This window comes from Eulemur rufifrons, chromosome 28 (assembly GCF_041146395.1).
Source record: "Eulemur rufifrons isolate Redbay chromosome 28, OSU_ERuf_1, whole genome shotgun sequence".
Taxonomy (NCBI): Eukaryota; Metazoa; Chordata; class Mammalia; order Primates; family Lemuridae; genus Eulemur; species Eulemur rufifrons.
Genome location: NC_091010.1, coordinates 19,780,622 through 19,800,637, shown reverse-complemented (window position 1 = coordinate 19,800,637; position 20,016 = coordinate 19,780,622). Strand labels below are relative to the sequence as shown.

Genomic DNA, 20,016 nt, shown 5'->3' with positions numbered 1-20,016 from the left:
TAAGGGTCAAAAAATGGTATAGACAGGAGCGGCAATGGAGCCTGAGGGCCAAGAGAAGACCAGGGACCAGGAGTCAAAGGGTTTCCTGGAGGAGATGGAGTGGGATTCTCAGCTAGAATCCAGCTGGGCTCTGAGAGGTCTGGAGAGCATTCCAGGTGGGCAACAGAGTGAGCAAAGCCACGGAGGCTGCAGTCCCCGGGTGGGTGACTCCCAGTGGGGCTGAGGGGTGGAGAGAAGAGATGAAAGCACATTTTGGAAGAGCTGTCAGGCCCATGTGGCCAGCCTCTCACGTCCTTGGTACAACATTCTATCAACATGTCTCTGTTACTACTTAAGACAGCTTCAAGGGTGGTGCAATGGGTTGAATGGTGACCACCCCCCCCCAAAAAAAGATATGCCCTTTGGAGGAAGGGTAGCTCTGCCAACATCTTGATTTCAGATTTCTGACCTCCAGAGCTGGAAGAGAGTAAATTCCTGTTGCTTTCAGCCACGAAGTTTGTGGCAATTTGTTGCAGCACCCTAGGAAACTAATGCAGGTGGTAACTGGGGAAGGGGGTGGGGGAGGCTTAACAAATTCCAAATGCCTGCCACAGGCCAGGGGCTGTCCCCAATTTCCCTTGGTCCTCACAAGCCTGTGGGAATGGCATTATTAACCCATTGTGCAGATGAGGAATGGAAGGCTCAGAGAGGGCTGGCAATTTGCTCAAGGCCACACAGCAGGTGAGCAGCAGAGCTAGGCTTCAGAGCTGCCCAGGTGGAGCCTGCGATAAGCCGGCCAGGCCTCCCAGGTACCCATCCTGAGAGCCATCTGGACAGACACTTCCCTAGGAACAACGCAAAAATCCTGACTTGGCAAAGCTCCCCTATATGAGGTCAGAGCCCAGACTGGAATCTCTGATCATGCGAGGACCTGCTTGGTGAGCCTCAGTGTCCCCAGGCGGGGAGCAGCAGCCTGGCCAAGCGGCAGTGCCCCCCCGCCCACTCTCCTCCCCATCATGGTCATGGCTAACATCGTTACCATGGCTGCCAGGAATCCAGTGCTTGTGACGGGCAGCCCCCGTGCTGGGGCACCACATCCAAGAGGGGGTGCTCTGCCCCTCCCTTCACAGACAAGGAAATTGAGGCTCGCGCCTTCCTTCCCCAAGTAGGCACCGAACATCTCCCATGTGCCTGACTGTGGCAGAGGCTGCCGAAGTCACACACAGCTACTCGGTGCTCATCTTAAACACCAGGGGCTGCTTTACTAGGAGTGCCTGGCCTCTCTCTGCCTGCGGGCTTTTGTCTCGTGGAAGCAGCCACAGTGATGGGGGCATTCACGTCCCCAGAAGCTGCCCTCGCTCAGTGGTGGTGGAGAGTCGGTGGACCTACACCCCAGCCTCCTCGCCCCGAGCTAGCATAACTCGGAGGCACAGCCTCCATCCCAGAGTCCCAGTGGGACTGAGGCCTAGTTGCCCACAGTGGAAACTGGCTTCATGACGCAACCTTTAGCCACCTCGCCTCACTTCCCCACCGCCTGCCTTAGTTTCCTGGGATCACTTCCTGAGTAAGCTGCCTGCCCTCCAATCCTGTCTCAGCGTCCGCTTCTGGGGGAGCCAGACCTAGGACAGCACCCCCATGCTGGATGCTGGGGACACACGGTGAGCCAGACAGTGTGCTCACAGCTGCAAGTGGCTCAGGGTCTGACTGTTAGTCACTGGCAGAGCTGGGATCCTAGTCTGATGGTCACAAAGACACAGTAAAGTGAAAAAAAAAAAAAAAAAAAATCCCACTCCTAAAGCCCTTTTACAACACTGTCCCTTCTCTAAAGCGCTTGGGTTTGTGAAGACTCAATTGAGTGACTTTTTTTTTTCTTAAATCACATCTGATCACCAAACAAAGAAAGCTGGGATGCAGAAAGCCTTTTTTTCCTGCAGATGCAGGAGCAGGGAGGATGGCTGGCCAGGGGCAAGTGAGACAGTCACAATCAGAAATGACTTGGGGCCTCTCTGGGGCCAGTTATCAAGCTGGGATTGTGCGGTAGAGGAGAAGAGGAGGGTGTCAGGGAGATGTGGGGACAGACCCTGTGTCTGAGGTTTAGTTAAGTGGGACCTTATGTACTGAGGAGCTGGGAGCAGAGGAAAAACCAGTCCAATCAACCCCCGGGGGTGCAGCCCAACCAGGGCTGGGAACGCCCACCGTAAAATGCATCTCAGCAGTGCACCCTCAAGTCTGAAGCCTGCCCCTGTTGGATATGTAGGTGACAGGCAGCTCCTGGGCTAGTGGGGGAGTGGAGAGGTACCTGGGTGGGGGCTGGTCACCGCCCATGCTCCAGGCATGTGTCCTGACGCCAAGGTGACTGGGCGCCTGGCAGGACACCCCCACACCTGCTGTCATTGGTGGGTGCTTATTGGGCCGGCACGCGCAGCTCGCTAATGAACCATATTGATTCCACATTCTCGTGTTGTCTCCCTAAATGGCAAGCTACACATCTGATAGATTAAATACCCACACGATTGCCCGCCTGACATCTCCATCACTCCGCCCGCGGGTCCCTAATGAATTTTACAGCCCCACACCGCCAGAAGAAATTAAGGTCAAAGTCCGACGCAGGAAATATAAATCACCCACGATCTCCGAGACCAGCAGAGGGCCGCGGCCCGGCCCCTCACTCACCTGGGCCAATGCAGCCCAGGGCTGCTCCTTGAGAGTGAGACGCGGACTCCGTACGGGCTCGCAGGGTGGGAGGGGGCATGCTGGGAGCACTCCTGCCTGAGAAGCAGCCCCCACCCCCAGGCCCCTGGCATTTGGGTGCCTCACTCCTCTGCCCACCCCACCCGCAGTAGTCAGAATGTTCTAACACAGGCCGGAGAAAGCCACTGAGAGGAGAGCCGCCTGTCTCTTTTATGAAGACTTGCTTCCCTGGGAGTTCAAAACACTCTGGCCTCACTGTTCTTTAAAAATGTCCCCAGAAGGTAGAGGCTTCAGCAGCATTCTTACTTTCCAGATGGAGAAACTGAGGCTTAGAGAGAAAAGGGGCTGGCCCAGGGCTATTCAGTGAGTCAAAGACCTTGATCTTCTGACTCTGAGTTTACAGGTCTTACTACAGTGGAAGGCAGAAGGGGTCTTTTGTCCTGGTCTTGTTTCTCCTCTAGGTGGGTGGGTGGGTACCCCTGCAGGTGGCTGGGCGGGCAGAGAGAGCCCTGGACCTGGGTTCAGCTTGGACGTTGCTAATCAAGTTCAGTTTGTATGTCATTATCATATCTTTGGCCCCACAGTTTCACCAGGCTCTGGGGGAGGAGTTCAGTCTCCATGAGGAGGCTGTGTCACCTCATGGTTAAGAGAAAGGACTGTGGCATCCTAGAGACAAGGGGGTTCATACCTCAGCTCTGTCCTTTCCACGGTGTGTCATCTGGCACACAGCTAACTTCTCCGAACCTCAGTGCTCTCATCTGTAAAACGGGAGGCTAACTTCGACCTCCGCAGGGTGCCATGGGGATTTGATAACATGCACGTAAGGTGTGCAGATTGGCACTGGGAACTGAATATTGGTACCTATCATTTGTTTAGCACTTATTCTGTGTCAGGCACTTTACCTGTATTCTCTCATTGAACTCCCACACAAATCCGTAAGGAACTATCATCATCGCCGTTTTCCAGAAGAGGAAACTGAGGCACACAAAGACGATTTGGCAGAGATTTCACATCCCTGCTCCCTTGCTCACATTAACAGCTCTGGGCACAGTGCTACCTGGAAATACTGTTAATACAATCCCCATCCTCCTTTGCAGCTAGGCACAGCCACATGACTAAGTTCTGGCCAATGAGATAAAAGCGCAAGTTTGCAAGACATTTCCAGAAGTCTCCTTAAAAGGGAGAAAGGAGGAAAGAAAGAATTCTTCACTTCCTCTCTCCTGTAGCTTGAAATATGGGTGTGATGGCTGGAGTTCTAGCAACCATCTTGGACCATGAAGATGAGGCCACACCCTAGGAATGGCGAAGAAGAGAGCTTGAAGGAGCCACCCATGGCTGCTCACCTCTACACTGCTTTCATATGGGAGAAAAACACCCTTCGATCTTATTTAAGCAACTAGTTTTGAGGTCTCTGTTGCTGGTGGCTGTGTGGGGTCACTGCTGATGTAAGTAACCTATTCGAAGTCTCATAGCTCAGAAATGGCTGAGTCAGACTCAGACTATCCAGGTCTAAGTCTGGAGCGTGTGCTGGGGTCTTTACTCTTCTGCCCCTGTAGGGAGCACCTGAGAAACATGAGTTGATATCATCATCATCATCATGATCAGATGGTAAAGCAGAGAAGGCTCCTTCCAGAGATGTTCAAACTTAGGTCAGCACCCATTGGTTGGTCATGAAATCAATCTAGTGGGTCATGACTAGCATTTTAGAAAGCGAAATCTAGTAGAATAAAATAGAAAATACTAGGGTGTGTTATTGCATGCAGTCAGGAAATACTGTTTTGTTCGAGACAGGTGAGTGTGAGTGTGTATCCTGCGTCATGAAGTTAAATAGCTTTTACTACGGATCATAGTTCAAAAAATTTTTTTGAAAAACACCAAACAAACCAACAGGCATATGGGACTTTGAGCCACTCCAGGAATGAGCTGGAAGGAATCACAGCCACCATCCCTCCTACAGCGATTGTATAATACAGCAAGATTGATTCGCCCCAAACCCACAGGCCCAGCTCCACCTCTCCCTGGACGTCTGGGGGCCCCACCCACTTGCTCCCAGGATAAACTCTCAGGCCGAGGCCCTGGTGGCCACTCCTGGTCACTCCCACCCTTGTCACCTGGGTGCCAGGGCTCACGACCTTCCCAGCATGTGGCACAGGTGGCCTTTGTACCGGCACGTGGTTTGCAGCACTTATGAGCTCATTCTAGCCCTGGCCACTTGTATGGCTACCCACTGTCCCCTCACCCAAGGGGTGCATTTTCTTCGCTCTGGTGTCCTCTGAGCAATTGCCTGAGTCGGGACAAGCAGCAGCTAACCTGCTGGAGGGTGACTTCTGACGGGCTCTGCGCAGGAGGGTACTGTCTGGGGGCAGGCGGTCACGTGTTGTTAGCACAGGGGGCCTCAGAGAGCACCGGCACACCCCTTCATTTTCCAGATGAGGACACTGAGGCCCCTGGAGCCAGGGACCTGCTCAAGGTCATCTGGTGAGTGAGCGGCTCCCGCCACGCATGCCCACTTTCCTGGACTCTGGAGACGGCCCCTTCCGACAGCAGGCTGGCGCTGGGCTTGGGGATGGGCTCCTGGTGGGGACTGGCAAAGGGAGAAGAGTCCAGGGGCTTTGGAGCCAGGCAGACCAGGGCTTGAATCCTGGCCTGGCCACTCACTAGCTGGCTGACCTTGGGCAGGTTACTTCCTTCTCCGGGACTCAGTTTCTACTGTACAATGGGGACAGAAGAGATGAGTGACATGTGCTTGGCATTTACTAAGCTCACAACACCCGTCCTCAGGCCTGTGATGATTAACAACGGGGCCCTCTTGTTTGGGCAAAGAGGCCAAGGAGAGCTTCTCCTTGTCAAGGATGGTGGGTTCTGGAGGTACCAGTGACAGAGGCTCTGGAGTGCTTTACAGGCGGGACAGGCAATGGGGCCTCACATCAATTTGTCAAAAATCAATTTGCTGAATGACGAATTCGCTGGAAACTGCCCACTTCACACAAGGTCCAGGGCAATTCGCTTCAGGGGCAGAGGTGGGGGAGCCCCAGTTCCACATCCTGACTTAGGCCTGGTTAGCAACCCCTCCCTGCCGCAGCTTTCTAACCCCCAGCCCTGTCCAGGCTCCTTCCAGAATCCCAGGGTAGTGGCTACAGAAGGCAGCAGCCTGCTGTGTACTTTCTCTCTCTCTCTCTCTCTCTCTCTCTCTTTAGCACCTGTCCTACCTCTCATTCCATCCCATTTAGGTTTCACCAATTGATATTTAGATTAAAGAGATAAACACAGGCAAGGAGCACACAGGCCTGACAGTCAGAGAACTCTAGACCTGTCAATCACCATCAGCCAGCTCAGCCTCCTCTAGCTCCCGCCCCCAGCTCCTCTGATCTGAGATGAACCGCAAAGCCCATTAATGGGACCCAGAAGTACAGCCTTAGACTCACCCAAACAGGAGAGGGTGTGTCTACAAAGGCCAGGCTGGGGTGACCAGAGAGAGAGAGAGAGAGAGAAAGAGAGAAAGACTCTCTCTCCCCCCTCCCTCCTTCCTCTTCTCCTCCCCAGGCTGCAGATAAAGAATTCAATTTTCTTTTAAACGGTGGGGAAATTGGAAGAGATTTTGTTCTGCTTAAGCACAGCTGGAGTCTCAGGTCTCAAGGGTTTGAGAACAATGAGATCAATTAAGATGCCAATGGTGAGGGGTGTCAGGTGGGGCAGGGAGAGCACCAGGTGGGGGCTGAGCAGGCCCAGGCCTGGAGGGCAGTCTGGCTTCTAGCGTTGCCCAGGCAGAGGGCTGGGGCTGCCTTCCGTACCCTGACTGTCTGTCCTCTTGGGTTGTGCTAAAGTATGCAGACAGGGCCTTCCCCTTGGGTCGTGTTACCATCTCCAAAACTTACTAATAATTCATGTTGACAATTTTTGTCGCCAGCTTTATACAACAGTTAGAATTAAGTAGAACCAATGCTAGCAGAAGCAGGAGACGCTGCTGTTCTAGAAAGCCATGGAGAATCCCAGATGCCTGACACACAGCAGGCACCGGCACGCTTTGGGAGCACTTGCTGTATGCAGGCCCTAGCCTATGACCTTGACAGACATTATTTTGCAACATTGTCGAGGTAGAAATTACTCTTCCCATTCTATAGAGGAGGAAATGGAAATCGAGGGACAGTCATCTGCCCAAGGCCAGCTTGCTGGTAGGAAGCTGAGGCAGGACACCAGCCCGGGGCTGTCGCCCATGTAGTCAGGTGGAGATGAAGGAGGGTAAACCTTGCTGGCCTGGGGAGGACAGTGGGGAAGCAGCTTGAGCCTGGGCTGGGGGAGGAGGGTAGGGCCTTGGAAAGGATCTTGAATCTTCCACCTGCTGGGTTGGAGCCCTTGTCCCTCTGCTTCTCGCAGCAGCCTCAGGGCTGCGTCCACCCCGGCCCCCTCCGTCCCCACCCCCGGCCTACTCTCCACCAGCAGCCACGAGATCCATCCTCAAGTCTCTCCTAGACTCGCCCCCCGCCCCACGGGCTCCCGGGCCCAGCCAGGGTGAAAGGCCTCGCCACCTCCTGGCCTCATCCGTCCCGCCCCTGCCGTCTGCTCATCCACCACGGCCAGGCTCTGGCCTCGCAGCCTTTCACCCACACCCTCACCTGGGCTTCTCTTTCCTGGATTTTCAACCCGATCCCCACTTGCTTCTTTCTGGGCTCCATCTCAGGTCACCTTCTGTGAGACGCCTGCCCTCTTTGACCTCTTGATATGATCCAGTAGCAACCCCAGCCCTGCCAGTTCTGTCGTCCCCATGACACTTATGCCCACCCCGCCTGCTCTGACCTTCTTTGTTCACCATCTGTCCCCTGCCCGTGGAATGGACAGGGACGTCTGTGTGTCTGGCTCACCGCCGTCATCCTAGGCCCTTGACAAATAGTCACTGAGTGAGGGACTGTATGGGAGGTGCATCTGGAGGGCACCCTTTGCCCCCGAGGGTGCAGAGTCCTGCTCTGGGAGGGGAAGGGGACAGCAGACAGTCGAGGCAGACACGGGTGTCAGAGGGCCAGGAAGCCCCAGGGCACCGGCCTGGCCCAGCAGCAGGGAAGCAGGGTCAGCTCCTGCGCAGCTGTCTATGGAGCAGGCTGAGGGGCTGGGCAGATTTCACCCTGGCTTGGACTCACGTGCCTGATTAGGGATAGGAGGCCCAGGGATCCTGCAATCTGGTGGCCTTGGCCCCGGGGTGGGGTCTGCATCTCCAGGCCCCTGTCTGGCCTGCGAAGGGCATTCAGAAGCCATCCAGTCTGCCCTCTCCTTGGACTGAGCAGGAGACGGAGGCACATCAGGGGACGAGACGGCACAGGCCACACAGCGAGTCAGTCCTGGAACCCCGGCCTTGGGGCTCCCTGGCCGGCAGTCTCCTCCGTGCCCTCATCCCAGAGGGGAAGTGCAGGGAGCCTGGCACATACAGTGCAATGTGGGGTTATGAGGCTTCAGACTCGGACAAACATCCCTGCTGGCAACTGGCTGGGTGACCTTGTATGTACAATTAACCCTCTCTGTGCCTCAGTTTCCCCACGAGGCCTCTGCCTACCTTCTTCTCCTGTCCTCATCCCTTCCTCCAGGAAGCTGCCCTAGATGCCCCAGACCACAGGAGTCAAAGCTCCTTTGTGCTGCACACCCCAGGGCTGGGGACAGGAGACAGAGCGAACCGACTGGGAAAGGTTTCCAGTGGCGCCAGCAAGAAAGTAGCGGCGAGAGCCCTCTGCGAGTGGAGGGCAGCCAGGGGAGCGAGGTGCACAGCGTGCCGGGGACTCAGAGAGGGGGCACTGGCCAGTTACCAGGGACAGGGCTTCTCAAGGGGGGGCTGCCAAGTGGGCTGGCCCTTAGGGTCAGCAGATTTTGATACCCTCAAAATAGGAGGGAGAGGCGGGGGAGGGGAAGTAGTGTGAGCAAAGACACCGCCACAGTAATGTGGGGCTTGCAGGGAAGACCAAGGCTCCAGGTGGGCAGGGGGAAAGGGGGTGAGGGGTGCGGGGGGCAAGGGCTGGAAAGCAGCTCAGGGCCAGGTGGTGGAGGCCTTGAATGCCAACCCAGGCCTAGGGGGTTTGGACTCTATGGCCAGGCAGTGCCTGGGGGCCGCAGGGATTACTCCTTCCCCCTCCCTCCCTCCTGGACACAGGATGTGAAGGGTTCCCTTCCGCGGCTCTCCTGCTTGTCTGTGCAACACCCAGGAGGAGGGAGGGACACTGCCGTCTCGTGGCACTGTGCTCACACGTGCCATCTCCGCAAGGGGCACTGAACTGGAGTGAGCTGTGAGCGCTTCTAAGACATTTGTGTTTGCGTAATTCCTTGACGTTCCTCCCAGGGAGAGCTGGGGCGGGACATGCCCCTTCCCCTTGCCTCTGGACTTGCCTCAGTGACTTAGAACCAACAGACTTCAGGGGCGCTAGGTCAGAAGAGGCCATGCAGCTTCCGCCTGGTTCTCTCGGGACACTCCCTCCCCAGAGGCCTCCCCTGAGCTGCTGCCACTCGGAACCCCTGGCTCAGGCGACGACGACCATCCAGCTGAGTCCATCCTTCAGCCAGCCCAGTCCAGGCCCCAGGCACGGGAGTGAGAGGCCACCACTGAAGGGGATCGTCCAGGCCCCACTGTCCCAGCCTCCAGCTGGTCGGGTCACCCCAGGCCTTCCCTGCTGTACTCTTTCTCTATTCCTGACCCCCGAATCCATGAGCGTAACAAAATGGCTGTGGTCTACGATGGTAAGTTTGGGGTGGCTGCTCACACAGCAACAGGACCTGAAAGGAGCTCTGTGAGAAGGGAAGTCCCAGCACTTTGCTCAGAGTGCGGCCCAAGGCTAGCCTTTACTGCCTACCGACGGACTGTCGAATGCAGGAGAAACACGGAGAGCACCGAGTTTCTGGGAGCAGAGAATTATAAAACCGCTGTAGCAGGGCAAGCTGTATAATCCGCAGGGCCCTTTGTGCAAAAAGCATTCAGAACTCCAAGATGGCCCAGCAGAGCATTAACCCGAGTGCGGGGCTCCTCTGAGCCCAGGTCCCTGAGTCACTGCACACCTGGTAGCATTTATTGTCTGCCTCTCTCCTGAGAGTCTTGGTTCTTTCCCGCAGTCTTATTTAACCTTCCTCTGTGTTCTGTCCCATGAGGCTAGAGCCTGTGTGTAGGATTCCCAGGGTTGGGCACAGGCAAGAACTCAATCAATGTGCCCAGAGTCCAGGGAAGTTGAAGCCAAAGGCAGAAAATCTAGGAACCCAGAGACCTAAGCTTAAGAGCCAGTGATCTCTAAAGCTCCGCTGACCCCTGAATAGATGGAACAAACCTTCGTGGTGGAGAAGAATAACAGTAATAATACTAGTAATCACAGCTGTCATTTCCCCATTTGATGCACTAAGTGCTTTAAATCCCCTGTCTCTCTTAATCACGAGATAAGTATCTTATTATTACCCCCACAGCAAACTCTGGAGACTGAGGGTCAGGGCAAAGCTAAGCACCTGCCCAGGGTCAGAGACAGCAAGCGGCAAAGCCAGGATTTGAACCTGGGTCCCTCTGGTTTCAAAGCCTTGCTCCTAGCAAGGTTCCCTCCTACAGCAGTTGATATAGCCAGGACGTCTCCACTGATGTTACAGAGCAATACGCCCTTCCGCTAGGGACCGAGGGAACAGGGAGAAACTGGGGTGAGTCCCAGGGAGCACCATCGAAGTCCCAGGGAGGGGACTGGCCACCTCAGATCGCCTGGCGGGGCCATCGGCTTCCCAGCACCCTGGGTGGGGCCCATGTTAGATGTTTCGGATTCAGCAGTACGGGGGCAGGGGTGATCTCTGAGTCTGCAGGCTGGGGTGTCCTGGCAGTCACAGAGCTGGGGGAGAGGCCCTGCAGCCTGACAGCTGACGGAAGAGGCCCCCTGCATTTGAAGTCCTCCAGGATTGAAGCTGAACTTCACCAGGGCAGCCTGGGGCAATGACATCACACCCATCTTTTCCCTTTGGTGTCAATGGTGTTTGCTGTCGGTGTAGAGGAAGGAGAGAAGGGGACAAATAGCCACGGGGCTGGCACTGACGCAGCAGGGCTGTGTGCTGGTGTGTCAGGAGAGGGAGGAAAAGCCAGTTAGCTCTGGGAGTGGGAGGTGAAGGCCTTGGGAATCTTCCCCAAACTTCCAGATGGGGGATGGGAGAGGGAGGGGCAGGGCAGGAGAGGGGCTCTAGAGGCCGGTGGGTGGGTGGGGGACCCTCATAGCGTGGGAGGCAGGTCCACGTTGCTGGGAGTAAAACTAAACTGCAAGAGCGAGTCTCCTTTCCTCTTGGGCAGAGCGACTGGGACCACAGCGTCATGGAGCCAGAAGGCCTGGGGCCAGCACATGGCCCCATCACCTCACCGGGACCCCAGAGGCTCGGCGCTAGCCCAGGTCACACGGCTGCCAAGGCAGGGCTGCCACCCCAAGGTGGTGTCCCTGTCAGGGCTGGTGCTCCCCAGAGCCTCAGCCAGGAGGTCGGGCACGACTTGCTGCCATTTCCTGAGCGTGTTCCCAGCCAGGCTCTGCGCCGAGTCTCATTCGGGTGTCACGACACCCTCCCAGGAAGGATCCTAGCAGGTCCTCTCCCCCACGCCACAGAGGAGGGAAGTGAGGCGTGTCCAGGGCCCACCGTGGCAGAGCTGGGCTCGCACACAGGCTGAAGGGGTGGGGGGCGGCCAGATCAGACCCTCAGGCCAACGATACATTAGTAACACCCACTCCTGGTATCTGCCAGTCTTAACTATTCAAACCGCGTCTCTGCACTGTGTCGCCCAACGACCCAGCCAGGCAGGTGGGCGGTGCTACTTTCCCGTCTGTCCCGGGAAGGAGGGACCAGCCCACTTGAAACAGGATTCCAGGTCCTCCCCGATGACTTATGACCCGCCCAAGATGTCAGCAGCCTCTCAGGGACAGGCTGGGAAGGGGGGCAGGGAGGCGAGAGAGGAGCGTGCCTTCTGGCCCGACCAGGGATCAGGCCTGCCTGGAGCCGGGAGGTGGTGCTCTACCCCAGGGCTGAGCAGACTTGAGCTGCTCCCGGGGCCCACACCTGCCCGGTCAGGACTGTCAAGTGCCTCTCCTTGCTTTGACTTCCTGACTGGGGAAGAAGTCTGTCTGTCTGACAGTCCATCCTCTGTCCATTCCTGCTGGGGCCCACCGCCTGGAGCAGAGAGTGAATGCCCTGGAGTTCAGGAAGCTCCGCCCCAGGGGTGGCCTCCCTCCCAGCTGCTGTCCTTCTTCAGCACACTTCCCCTTCCCACTGCCCAGGGGACATGGAGCTAATAAATCCAGGGACATGAGCCCTGTACTGCAGGAGCCCAAGCTGGCTCCTTGCACACCCCGGGTACAACCTCTACCAGCTGTTTCCAAATGCCTACCACTGCTATAAGGAGGGAATAAGCAAGGGTGGGTGAACGGTTTGATACAGGCCTTCCCCACTGTCAGAACAGCACCCCAACAGGCATATTTGGGGTGGGTATCAATGTGAAAAGAAGAGAGATAGCCAAGCCCATTTATTTCAAAGGAGCAGGACCACATCTCCCTGCACATCACACCCGCCTCGCTGCACTTCAGCCACAGGGCCTTTGCACATGCTGCTCTCTCTTTCTCCACCATTTTTCCTTCTCCTTGTTTACCTGTTAATGACTACCAAATGCCACTTCCTCAGGGAAGACTTCTTGGACCCCAAAGTCAGGAACCCTATTATAGGATCTTGTAGCTCCCTGATCTCTCCGTCATAGCAAGTAATAGTTAATATGAAATAATACTTAATATAAGGATTCATTTCTTGGGCCAGGTAGGTATTCAATAAACATTTGTTGAATGAATGAATGAATGAATGGTTGGATTAGTCCCGTAGCTCTCGTACTGTCCAGAGGCACCCACAAACCCTGCCAGGTCCCAGACACTGACTGGCCAGGCTGCAGGGCTGCCCCATGCCTAGCAGGGTACCAGGACAAGACACTCCTTGGCCTGTCCCTCTGACTTCTGTTGCCAGGTCAGGAATCAGGATTGGAAGGCGAGAGGCACAGAGTGGCCTAGGAGAGGGAAACAAACCACACAACCCAGATGATGGGGAGATACCAGCATCATCCAAAGACTTGTCCATGCATGTACACACATGTATGTATATTGTGTGTATACACATGCCTGGATGCATGTAGTTGCAACATGTATATGCACTGGCACACACATGCATATACACATGTGTATATTGTATACACATACCCCTGAGTTTACATGGTTGCAAACCCATGTACATTCACAGGCAACAAAAGCACAACACACACACTCCTACACACACCCAAGCATACCCACACATGTGTGGGTACATGTACCCCTGCACACCCTCCCCTGCGTGGTCACCCTTCAGAGGCCCAGCTCCTGCTGACACTCATCTGGAGGAAGTCCTTCCTCCTCCCAGGAAGCCTTTCCTAAAGAAGACAGCCCTGGCTGCCCTGGGATTCCTGCTTCCCTGAGCCAAGTGCTCAAGTCTCCCTGACCCCAGTGACAAAGCTCACACGGCTCTGATCCCCGAGCAGCTTGAGGCCCAGAGAGGTGAAAACTCACCCGATGGTGCCCAGGTTCTAAGGGTCCAGAGCATCACCCAAGAACACAATGCTTGGAGTGACCCTGTGGCCTGTCCCCTTGGGTGCTGCAGAGAGAATTAACACTCTCCAGCTCTCTTTACCCTCAGCTCTGAATGTTGCTCCAAGGCCAACGCTCCGTGGTCCAGCACAGAACCTTCTGGATGGGCAGCTGACCAGTTAAGAACCCGTGGCTCGGGGTCAGGAGTCTGTGCGAATTCCAGTTCAGTCACTTACTAGCCCTGGGACCCCGAGCAAGTTCCTGACTTCCCTGACCCTTAGTTTCCTCATCTGTAAAGTGAGAATAACGGCGTCTACCGACCAGGTTAGAAATACAACTGACCCTTGAACAGCACAGGTTTGAACTGTGTGGGTTCATTTATATGTGAATTTTTTTCAACCAAACACGTGGATCGAAAATGCAGTATCCGAGAATGAGGAACCCACACATACAGAGAGCCGAGGTTTCGTATGTGCGGGTTCTGCAGGGCCAACTGCGGGACGTGAGTATGTGTGGATTTCGGGGAGGGGGGATGCTGGAACGTCCCCCGCAGATACTGAGAGACGACTATAAGGAGTATGAAGTGCATGGTTTACAGTCAGTATTCAATAATCACAGCTGTTGACATGACTGTCATAGTAGTAGTAGCAGCAGTAGCAGAAGTAATAGTGTCAGTCCTCAGAGGTCACCTCAGCCATCTCTTGCCTCTGGCATGAGTGCCCCGGGCACTAAGTCTAGAAGGTACCACGGGACACATTTTAATCTATTGTCTTTGTTTTACAGATGAGATGCTAAGACCAAAAGTAGCTTCTGTGTGACTAACCCAAGCAGGAGCAGGGTTAGGGCAAAAGGTGAAGCCTCTGAACCCCAGGTCCTCACTCTGTCCCCACCACCAGTGGGAGCTCATTCTGCTGTTACTGGAGGCTGTAAGGGCCTCAAACCCTGGGCTGGGGGCGGTCCAGGAGCAGGGAGGTGAGGTCTGGCCCCTCCACCCCCACCAGGATGCCCAGGCTGGCAGAGACAGCCCTTCCTCTGCCAGCTTCCCCAAACCACTCTTAAACTGCCACCTTCCCCCAGGACAGGCCACTGAAGCAGCGTCATGCCAGGGTGGGGGGTGGGGAGGCCCTTGCAGCAGGCTCTGCTCCTGCCTTTGGTGCAAATTAAAACATTTTCCTTTTCTTCATAATTTTTTTTCTGACACAACTGCCCATGAAACATTTTAATAACATCCCAGAAAAGGTCAGGGAGAAGGAATTTCACAGTCCCTGAGCAGGCAGCTATAACTTCAGCCCCTCCTGCGGCAAAGGAGGTGGGGAGATCAGGCTGACCCCAGGTGTGCGTGGAGGACGGCAGGGTGGGGAGGCCAGGGCAGGGCGGGCGGTGTGGGTGGCGTGGCCCGGAAACTTGCTGTGGGCTAGGAGCTCTGGAAGCCTCTTGGGGAGACCAGGAGATGCTGGTGGGTGGGTGGGTGATCCAGATGCTTTTACATCCTCTTTACAGCAACTGGGAGGTGTCATGCCCACTTTGTAGACGAGGAAGTGAAGGTGCTCAGGTGACACAGACGAGCCAGCACACAGGTCCTCCTTCAGACACACAGCCCTGCTGTGAGAGCTATCGCCGGGTGCAACAGACCCTCGCACCTCACAGTTCCACGAACCCTGGGGCTGGGGCTGGAGAAGGAGGTGGGTGAGGCCTGGGATGAAGGAATCGGGGAACCAGAGGCTGGGTGGATCGGTCAGCCCTGGGCAGAGGCCCTTGGTGGCCACAGAGGAGCCTGAGCTCATCTGTGAACCACCTGAGGGGGCCCGGGAGAGGGACTAGAGGAGGGTCAGGTGGGTCCACTGCAGGCCCTGCTCCAGCTCTGGATGAAACCCGGTCTCGAGGGCGCACATCCGTCAGAGTCTCCTCCCCAGTGCCAGCCGAGACTGGACTGGGCCTGACACACCTGTCCTTGGCGCCACTAGCCAGGGGTGTCTCTTCTCACACTTCACGTCTTACCCTTGCTCCATGGGTTTCCCCCAATCCTTCCCCAGAGCCACAGGAACTTGGAACTGCCAAGTGAGAACCGCTGTCCCCAGCAAGAATGCCAGGAAGGAATCCTCTGACGCCCACCAAGCCCGGACCTGACGCTAGAATTCTTTGCCACATGGTCCCAGACCTGTGTGGCACAGGACCTCCACCCCCTGTGCGGCCCCTGAAGCCCAGGGTGCTTGGTGCCCTTTACCCTGATGTTCAAAGGTGGGTGGGGGGCTGAAGACACTCCCTTTGGGTCCAGAAGGCCAGAGCCTCTGGCACTAGCTCTCCGAGAGGCTGGAAGAGGGTCCCAGGGCCTCCAGCACCAGGAGATTTATTGCGGGGAGCACCCTGGTGAAAGCCGGGGAGCCAGGGGCTGGAGGAAACAGCTGCAGCAGACTTACTGTTCACGTCTGACGGCCTGACTAGCTAAACATCTGTTTGAAATATTAATAACTGTCAGATGGGAAGGCCTGGGGGCTCAGTGTGGTTTCAGACCATCTGTCTGTAGAGTAAACACACTTTGGAGCGGGGTCCCGGTATCACAGGCAACGTCTCTGCTTGGGTTGGGGATGAAGAAAGAAATGGGCATAAGGACTCTGGGGGCTGCAGGTGGGCAGGGCGGGGCCAGCAGTGAGTTAAACCCTGTAACATTTATTGAGCACCTACTATGGGCAAAAGCCCCGAGCTTGTGTAGCACACATCTACCACTTTGATCTGCTCAGCATCCAACCCCTTGTCTTCTTACAATAGAAGCCTCCTCCCTATTTTCAGCCAGTGTAATTTGGACAGGGCTGCCTCTACCCCTGGCTCCATGAGGGGGAGTGTGACTCATGCCTGGCACACCAGAATCACAATTGGTTCCAGGATGGCCCAAGAGCTGGGCCAATGAGAATCCATTGGAACTACTGAAAAAGAATTTTGCCCATGAGAGTTGATAAATTGGAAAAAAGTCAGCCTAGAGGTGCTGGTGCCCCTCTCTGCCAATGCAAAAAAGCAGAGCCCAGTGCTGGAGACGGGACTCCGGCACGATTGAGTTCCGGGATGCAGCCATGCCTGAAATCACTTAGACATTTTAGTTGCATGAGCCAACCCTTTTTTGCTTGAACCACTTCAGGGTTTCTGTCCCTTGAAACCAATGGTACTGACTGATACAAATGGACACTGGGAGGGTCCCTTGTCAAAGGGCGAGTCCCAGCCACCGGCATCCGGTACCCTCAAGGAGTGCGTGCTTCTCTGGGGCCTGTGCCCAGATAGGGAGGGTCGCCCTACTCAGAGAGGTATGGCATCTTCCCACCCACCCAGGGCTTCCAGGGCTCCTGACCCACCCACACTCAGTCCCTCTCAGGGAAGAGGCAGAAAACCAGTGTCCTCAGCCTAATTTCTCACCCCCCAGGTTGGCTCTTTTTCCATGTTGCAGCCTAGGCCAAGAGAGCCCCAGTACAGAGAGTCCAGAAGCCTTCATACGCCAACAAACACGGCCTCTGGGGCCTTGGGGCACCCCCTCCCCTGATTGCCCAGACTCCATGGACAAAATCCCTCCGGCTGCCTCACTCTGGTCTGTCCCAGAGAGCTCAGTGGCCTTGTAGGACAGCGAGGACTCACCAGGACTGTCAGCACGGAAGTCCCCACGGTGACGTTCTCGTACAGGCTGACGTTGTACAGTGGCTGGCTGAAGATGGGCCGGTTGTCATTCTCGTTGATGAGGGCGATCTTCACCTTGGCATAGCCCACATGGTCGGGCACGCTCTCATTGGCAAAGAGCTGGTGTGCAGAGGAGGGGCCCAGGTAAGCCCCGACATGTTCCCAGAGCCCTTGAGCCCCCTAAGTCCTCCTTGGGCCAGTCCCAGCCTAGAGCGCCTGTTAGAGCCACGGCCCAATCCAGCTGCATCCCACTGTGAGCCCCTCCGTCACTGCTCTACAGGGCCACCGATGGCCACTGATTCTGCCAGGGAGGGGGCTGACGGGGGCTGGGCTGGCAGACAGGCAGCAGAGCCTCCTGATGCGGCTCTGAAGCCGTGACGGTGCCTGGTAAAATTCCACTCAGTTCCTGGACATTGCCTGTCCTTGGAAAGGGGAGCTCGGCCCGGCCTCTGCCATCTTGCAGCGGGCCTCTCTGGTCATACCCGCAAGGGAAAGTGGGGAGCAGTGGAGGCGGGATTTAAGGCAATGGTGTGATCCGCCTCACCCAGACTCCCCTGAAATCACCCCACCCGGCCCAAGGACTGGGGAGTGGGGGTGGGGCTTACGTCAAAGTCGTAGCGGTCCACGGTCTCGTAGTCCAGCGGGATGGCCACCCGCATGCGAATGTCCGCCTTCCCTTGGACCGAGGTGGGGGAGATGATGAAGTGGTGGGAGTTGTTCCCCACCAGGTACACCTCGAACATGCTGTTCAGGCCCTGGGTCAAGAATGGAGGAGAAACCAGTCAGAAAGGGCGCGGTGGCCAGGGCCCCCCAAGGGCGAGCGGGAGCTACCCCTGTGGGGCCGGTGGGTGAGGTGGGGGCAAAGTAGGCCTTTCCTGGCCCAGCACCCAGACCCCACCTGCCCGTGTCTAGGCCCTCTGGAAATTTCCTCTGGCTTTTTCACCATCCTCATCCTGTCGGATGCCCACAATGTCCCCTCCAGGTGGCTTGGTTCACTTCCATCTCCTGCCCTCTTTCTCTGCCCCAGTGACCCCACCTGGGGAGGGACCCGCCAGCTGCAAGACCCAGCGGGGAGACGGAGGAAAGGGCAGAAAGCGGTGAGAAGGGAATGGAGGGAAGAGAAGCAGTTAAGTGGCCATGACAGGCTTGGACAGGAGAGGACACGAGGGACGAGGGACGAGGCTGCTGCTGCGCCCCCTTCCTCCTCTGGAAGCAGCCACTCAGGGAGAACACTGGGGTGCCTACACATGAAATGGAACAACCCAGAAGACCGAGTGGCAAAGTGAACTGCCGCATACCCCACGCTGTGGCCAGCCCTGGAGGACACTGGATCCCAGGCTGAGCATGGAGCGGCCACCCCATCATGGGCTCTGCTGTGTCCCCATGGCCCAAGCCATAGTTTCAGGAGCTGGGCGGTGGGGTGCCTCACTCTAGCTCAGTGTTTCTGATCATTCTAACCAGGGCTGTGGCTCACAGAGCCCTCAGATACCCCGCAACTCATCCTCAAAGCATATGATGTGTCCATGTTACTAGAGTCCCTAGATTAGGAGAAGGAGCCATCGCTGAAGGTGGGAGATGTGGCTTCCTGACTCCCTGAAGTCTGGCCTGCTCAGAATGTGACTCAGCTTCCTTTTCCTGCCTGCATGGGGGAAGTTACTCCCACCCCCAAACTCCTCCAGGTGGGCGGCCTGTGCTTTGTAACCAGTCCAGAGCTTCCTCCAGACCTTGTTGCAGATGCCCAGTAGGTCACCAGCCAGGGCTCACAGTCCACAGGCAGGTCCCAGCCCACCCCGGCCCAGTGCCCAGCACAGCCCCTCTGCACACGGGCCCTTTCCTGTTGAACCAGCGGCTGGCAAAGGAAGCCTGCCTGCCTCTCTTCTTGGTTGCCCAGGGCCTACTGGGGGACTCCCTTCTGGAACCTGTTCCTGGTGATGGGAGACACCAGGCAACCCTGGTCCCAGAAGCCTTTACATGATCCGAGGGGATGGTCCCTGCAGGCTGGTTCCTGTCCCACTTAGGGCAGGCTGTTCAGCCAGGAAATGACACCCCCAGTGAAGCCTGAGAGTTCACTGGATTCTTACGCCCCTGGAGCTGGCCCACAAGTGTGCCACACATTTGTGGAATGAATGCATGTTAATATCTACCAATTCGTCTCCTGAGTTTTTTCCATTTACCAAACTGGCAAGATAAGGGCACTTGCTGGATTTAAGTTTTTCTCAGAGCCTGTGCCCTGTCCCTGGTACAGAGGCTTTGAGCAGGGTAGGGGAAGCTGACCCCCTTAGCCCTCTCTTGCTAATTCTGGGTCCAGACAAGCAGCAGGGGCTCCCCATGGGTTGTGGCAGAAACTCCTCTGGGCCTGCCGGGCTGCAGTTTCCAGTTCTCCCTGGCGTGGAATCCATCCGTCAGGTGGAGGGGACCAATTCAATGCCCGAAGGGGCACTAATAGGTAAAGCCAGCAGAGTGTGACAGCTCTGAACAGGTGACACCAACACCTCTCCTTCCCTGAACCTTGGGCCCTCAACCCCAGGACCTGCAGGCCGGAGAGCATGAGGGAGGGCCGAGCTGTGCCCTCTTTGATGCCCTCTGCCCGGAAGCCCACTGTGGAGTCCTCCCCAAGCCCAGGCCCTGCCCTTCTGAGGCTCACTTACCAAATTCTGTCAGTGGGAGTCGGCAGTCAAGGATATGGAGACAGACAGAAGCAGCCAGAGAGGTACGGAGAGGAGGAAGGAATCGGAGAGAAAAGTTGGTGAGATCCAGGTCAGGTAAGGAAGGGAAGCCCTAGGCGGACCCCAGGACCACACCTGCCCTAGGGGGGCAGCCCCCTCCGGCCTTGGATGGCTGCAGCGCGTGTTTGCGCAGGTGTGCTGGGCAGTGGAGCAGGACAGGGACAAGCCTGGGACCCAGAAGGAAGAGGTGCGGGGCATGATGGGTGCGGAGGCCAGAGGAGGGCAGGGTGCCCGTGTCCCTCATCTCTGTCCACTCCCTCCCAGAAGGCCGCAGCATGGGCTGGGAGGGGTGGCGCCCCATCCTGCATCCCACTCCCAGGAGCCTGGATAAACCCCTGCAGGAATCATCTCCAAACACTGTCATGTTTTTATTTTCCTAACATGAAAAATGTCACAGA

At 56.4% G+C, this 20,016-nt stretch overlaps 1 protein-coding gene across 1 annotated transcript in view; it reads right to left on the bottom strand.

The window, feature by feature from the left end:
• Window positions 1-20,016, bottom strand: part of CDH23 (cadherin related 23) — a 393,911-nt gene that overhangs the window by 142,194 nt on the left and 231,701 nt on the right. Inside the window, exons 12-14 of the mRNA XM_069460801.1 lie at window positions 19,541-19,546; window positions 17,498-17,647; window positions 16,854-17,012 (exon numbers count right to left, since the gene is read on the bottom strand). Of these exons, the coding sequence (XP_069316902.1) occupies window positions 16,854-17,012; window positions 17,498-17,647; window positions 19,541-19,546 (315 nt within the window). The remainder of the gene's footprint in view (window positions 1-16,853; window positions 17,013-17,497; window positions 17,648-19,540; window positions 19,547-20,016) is intronic.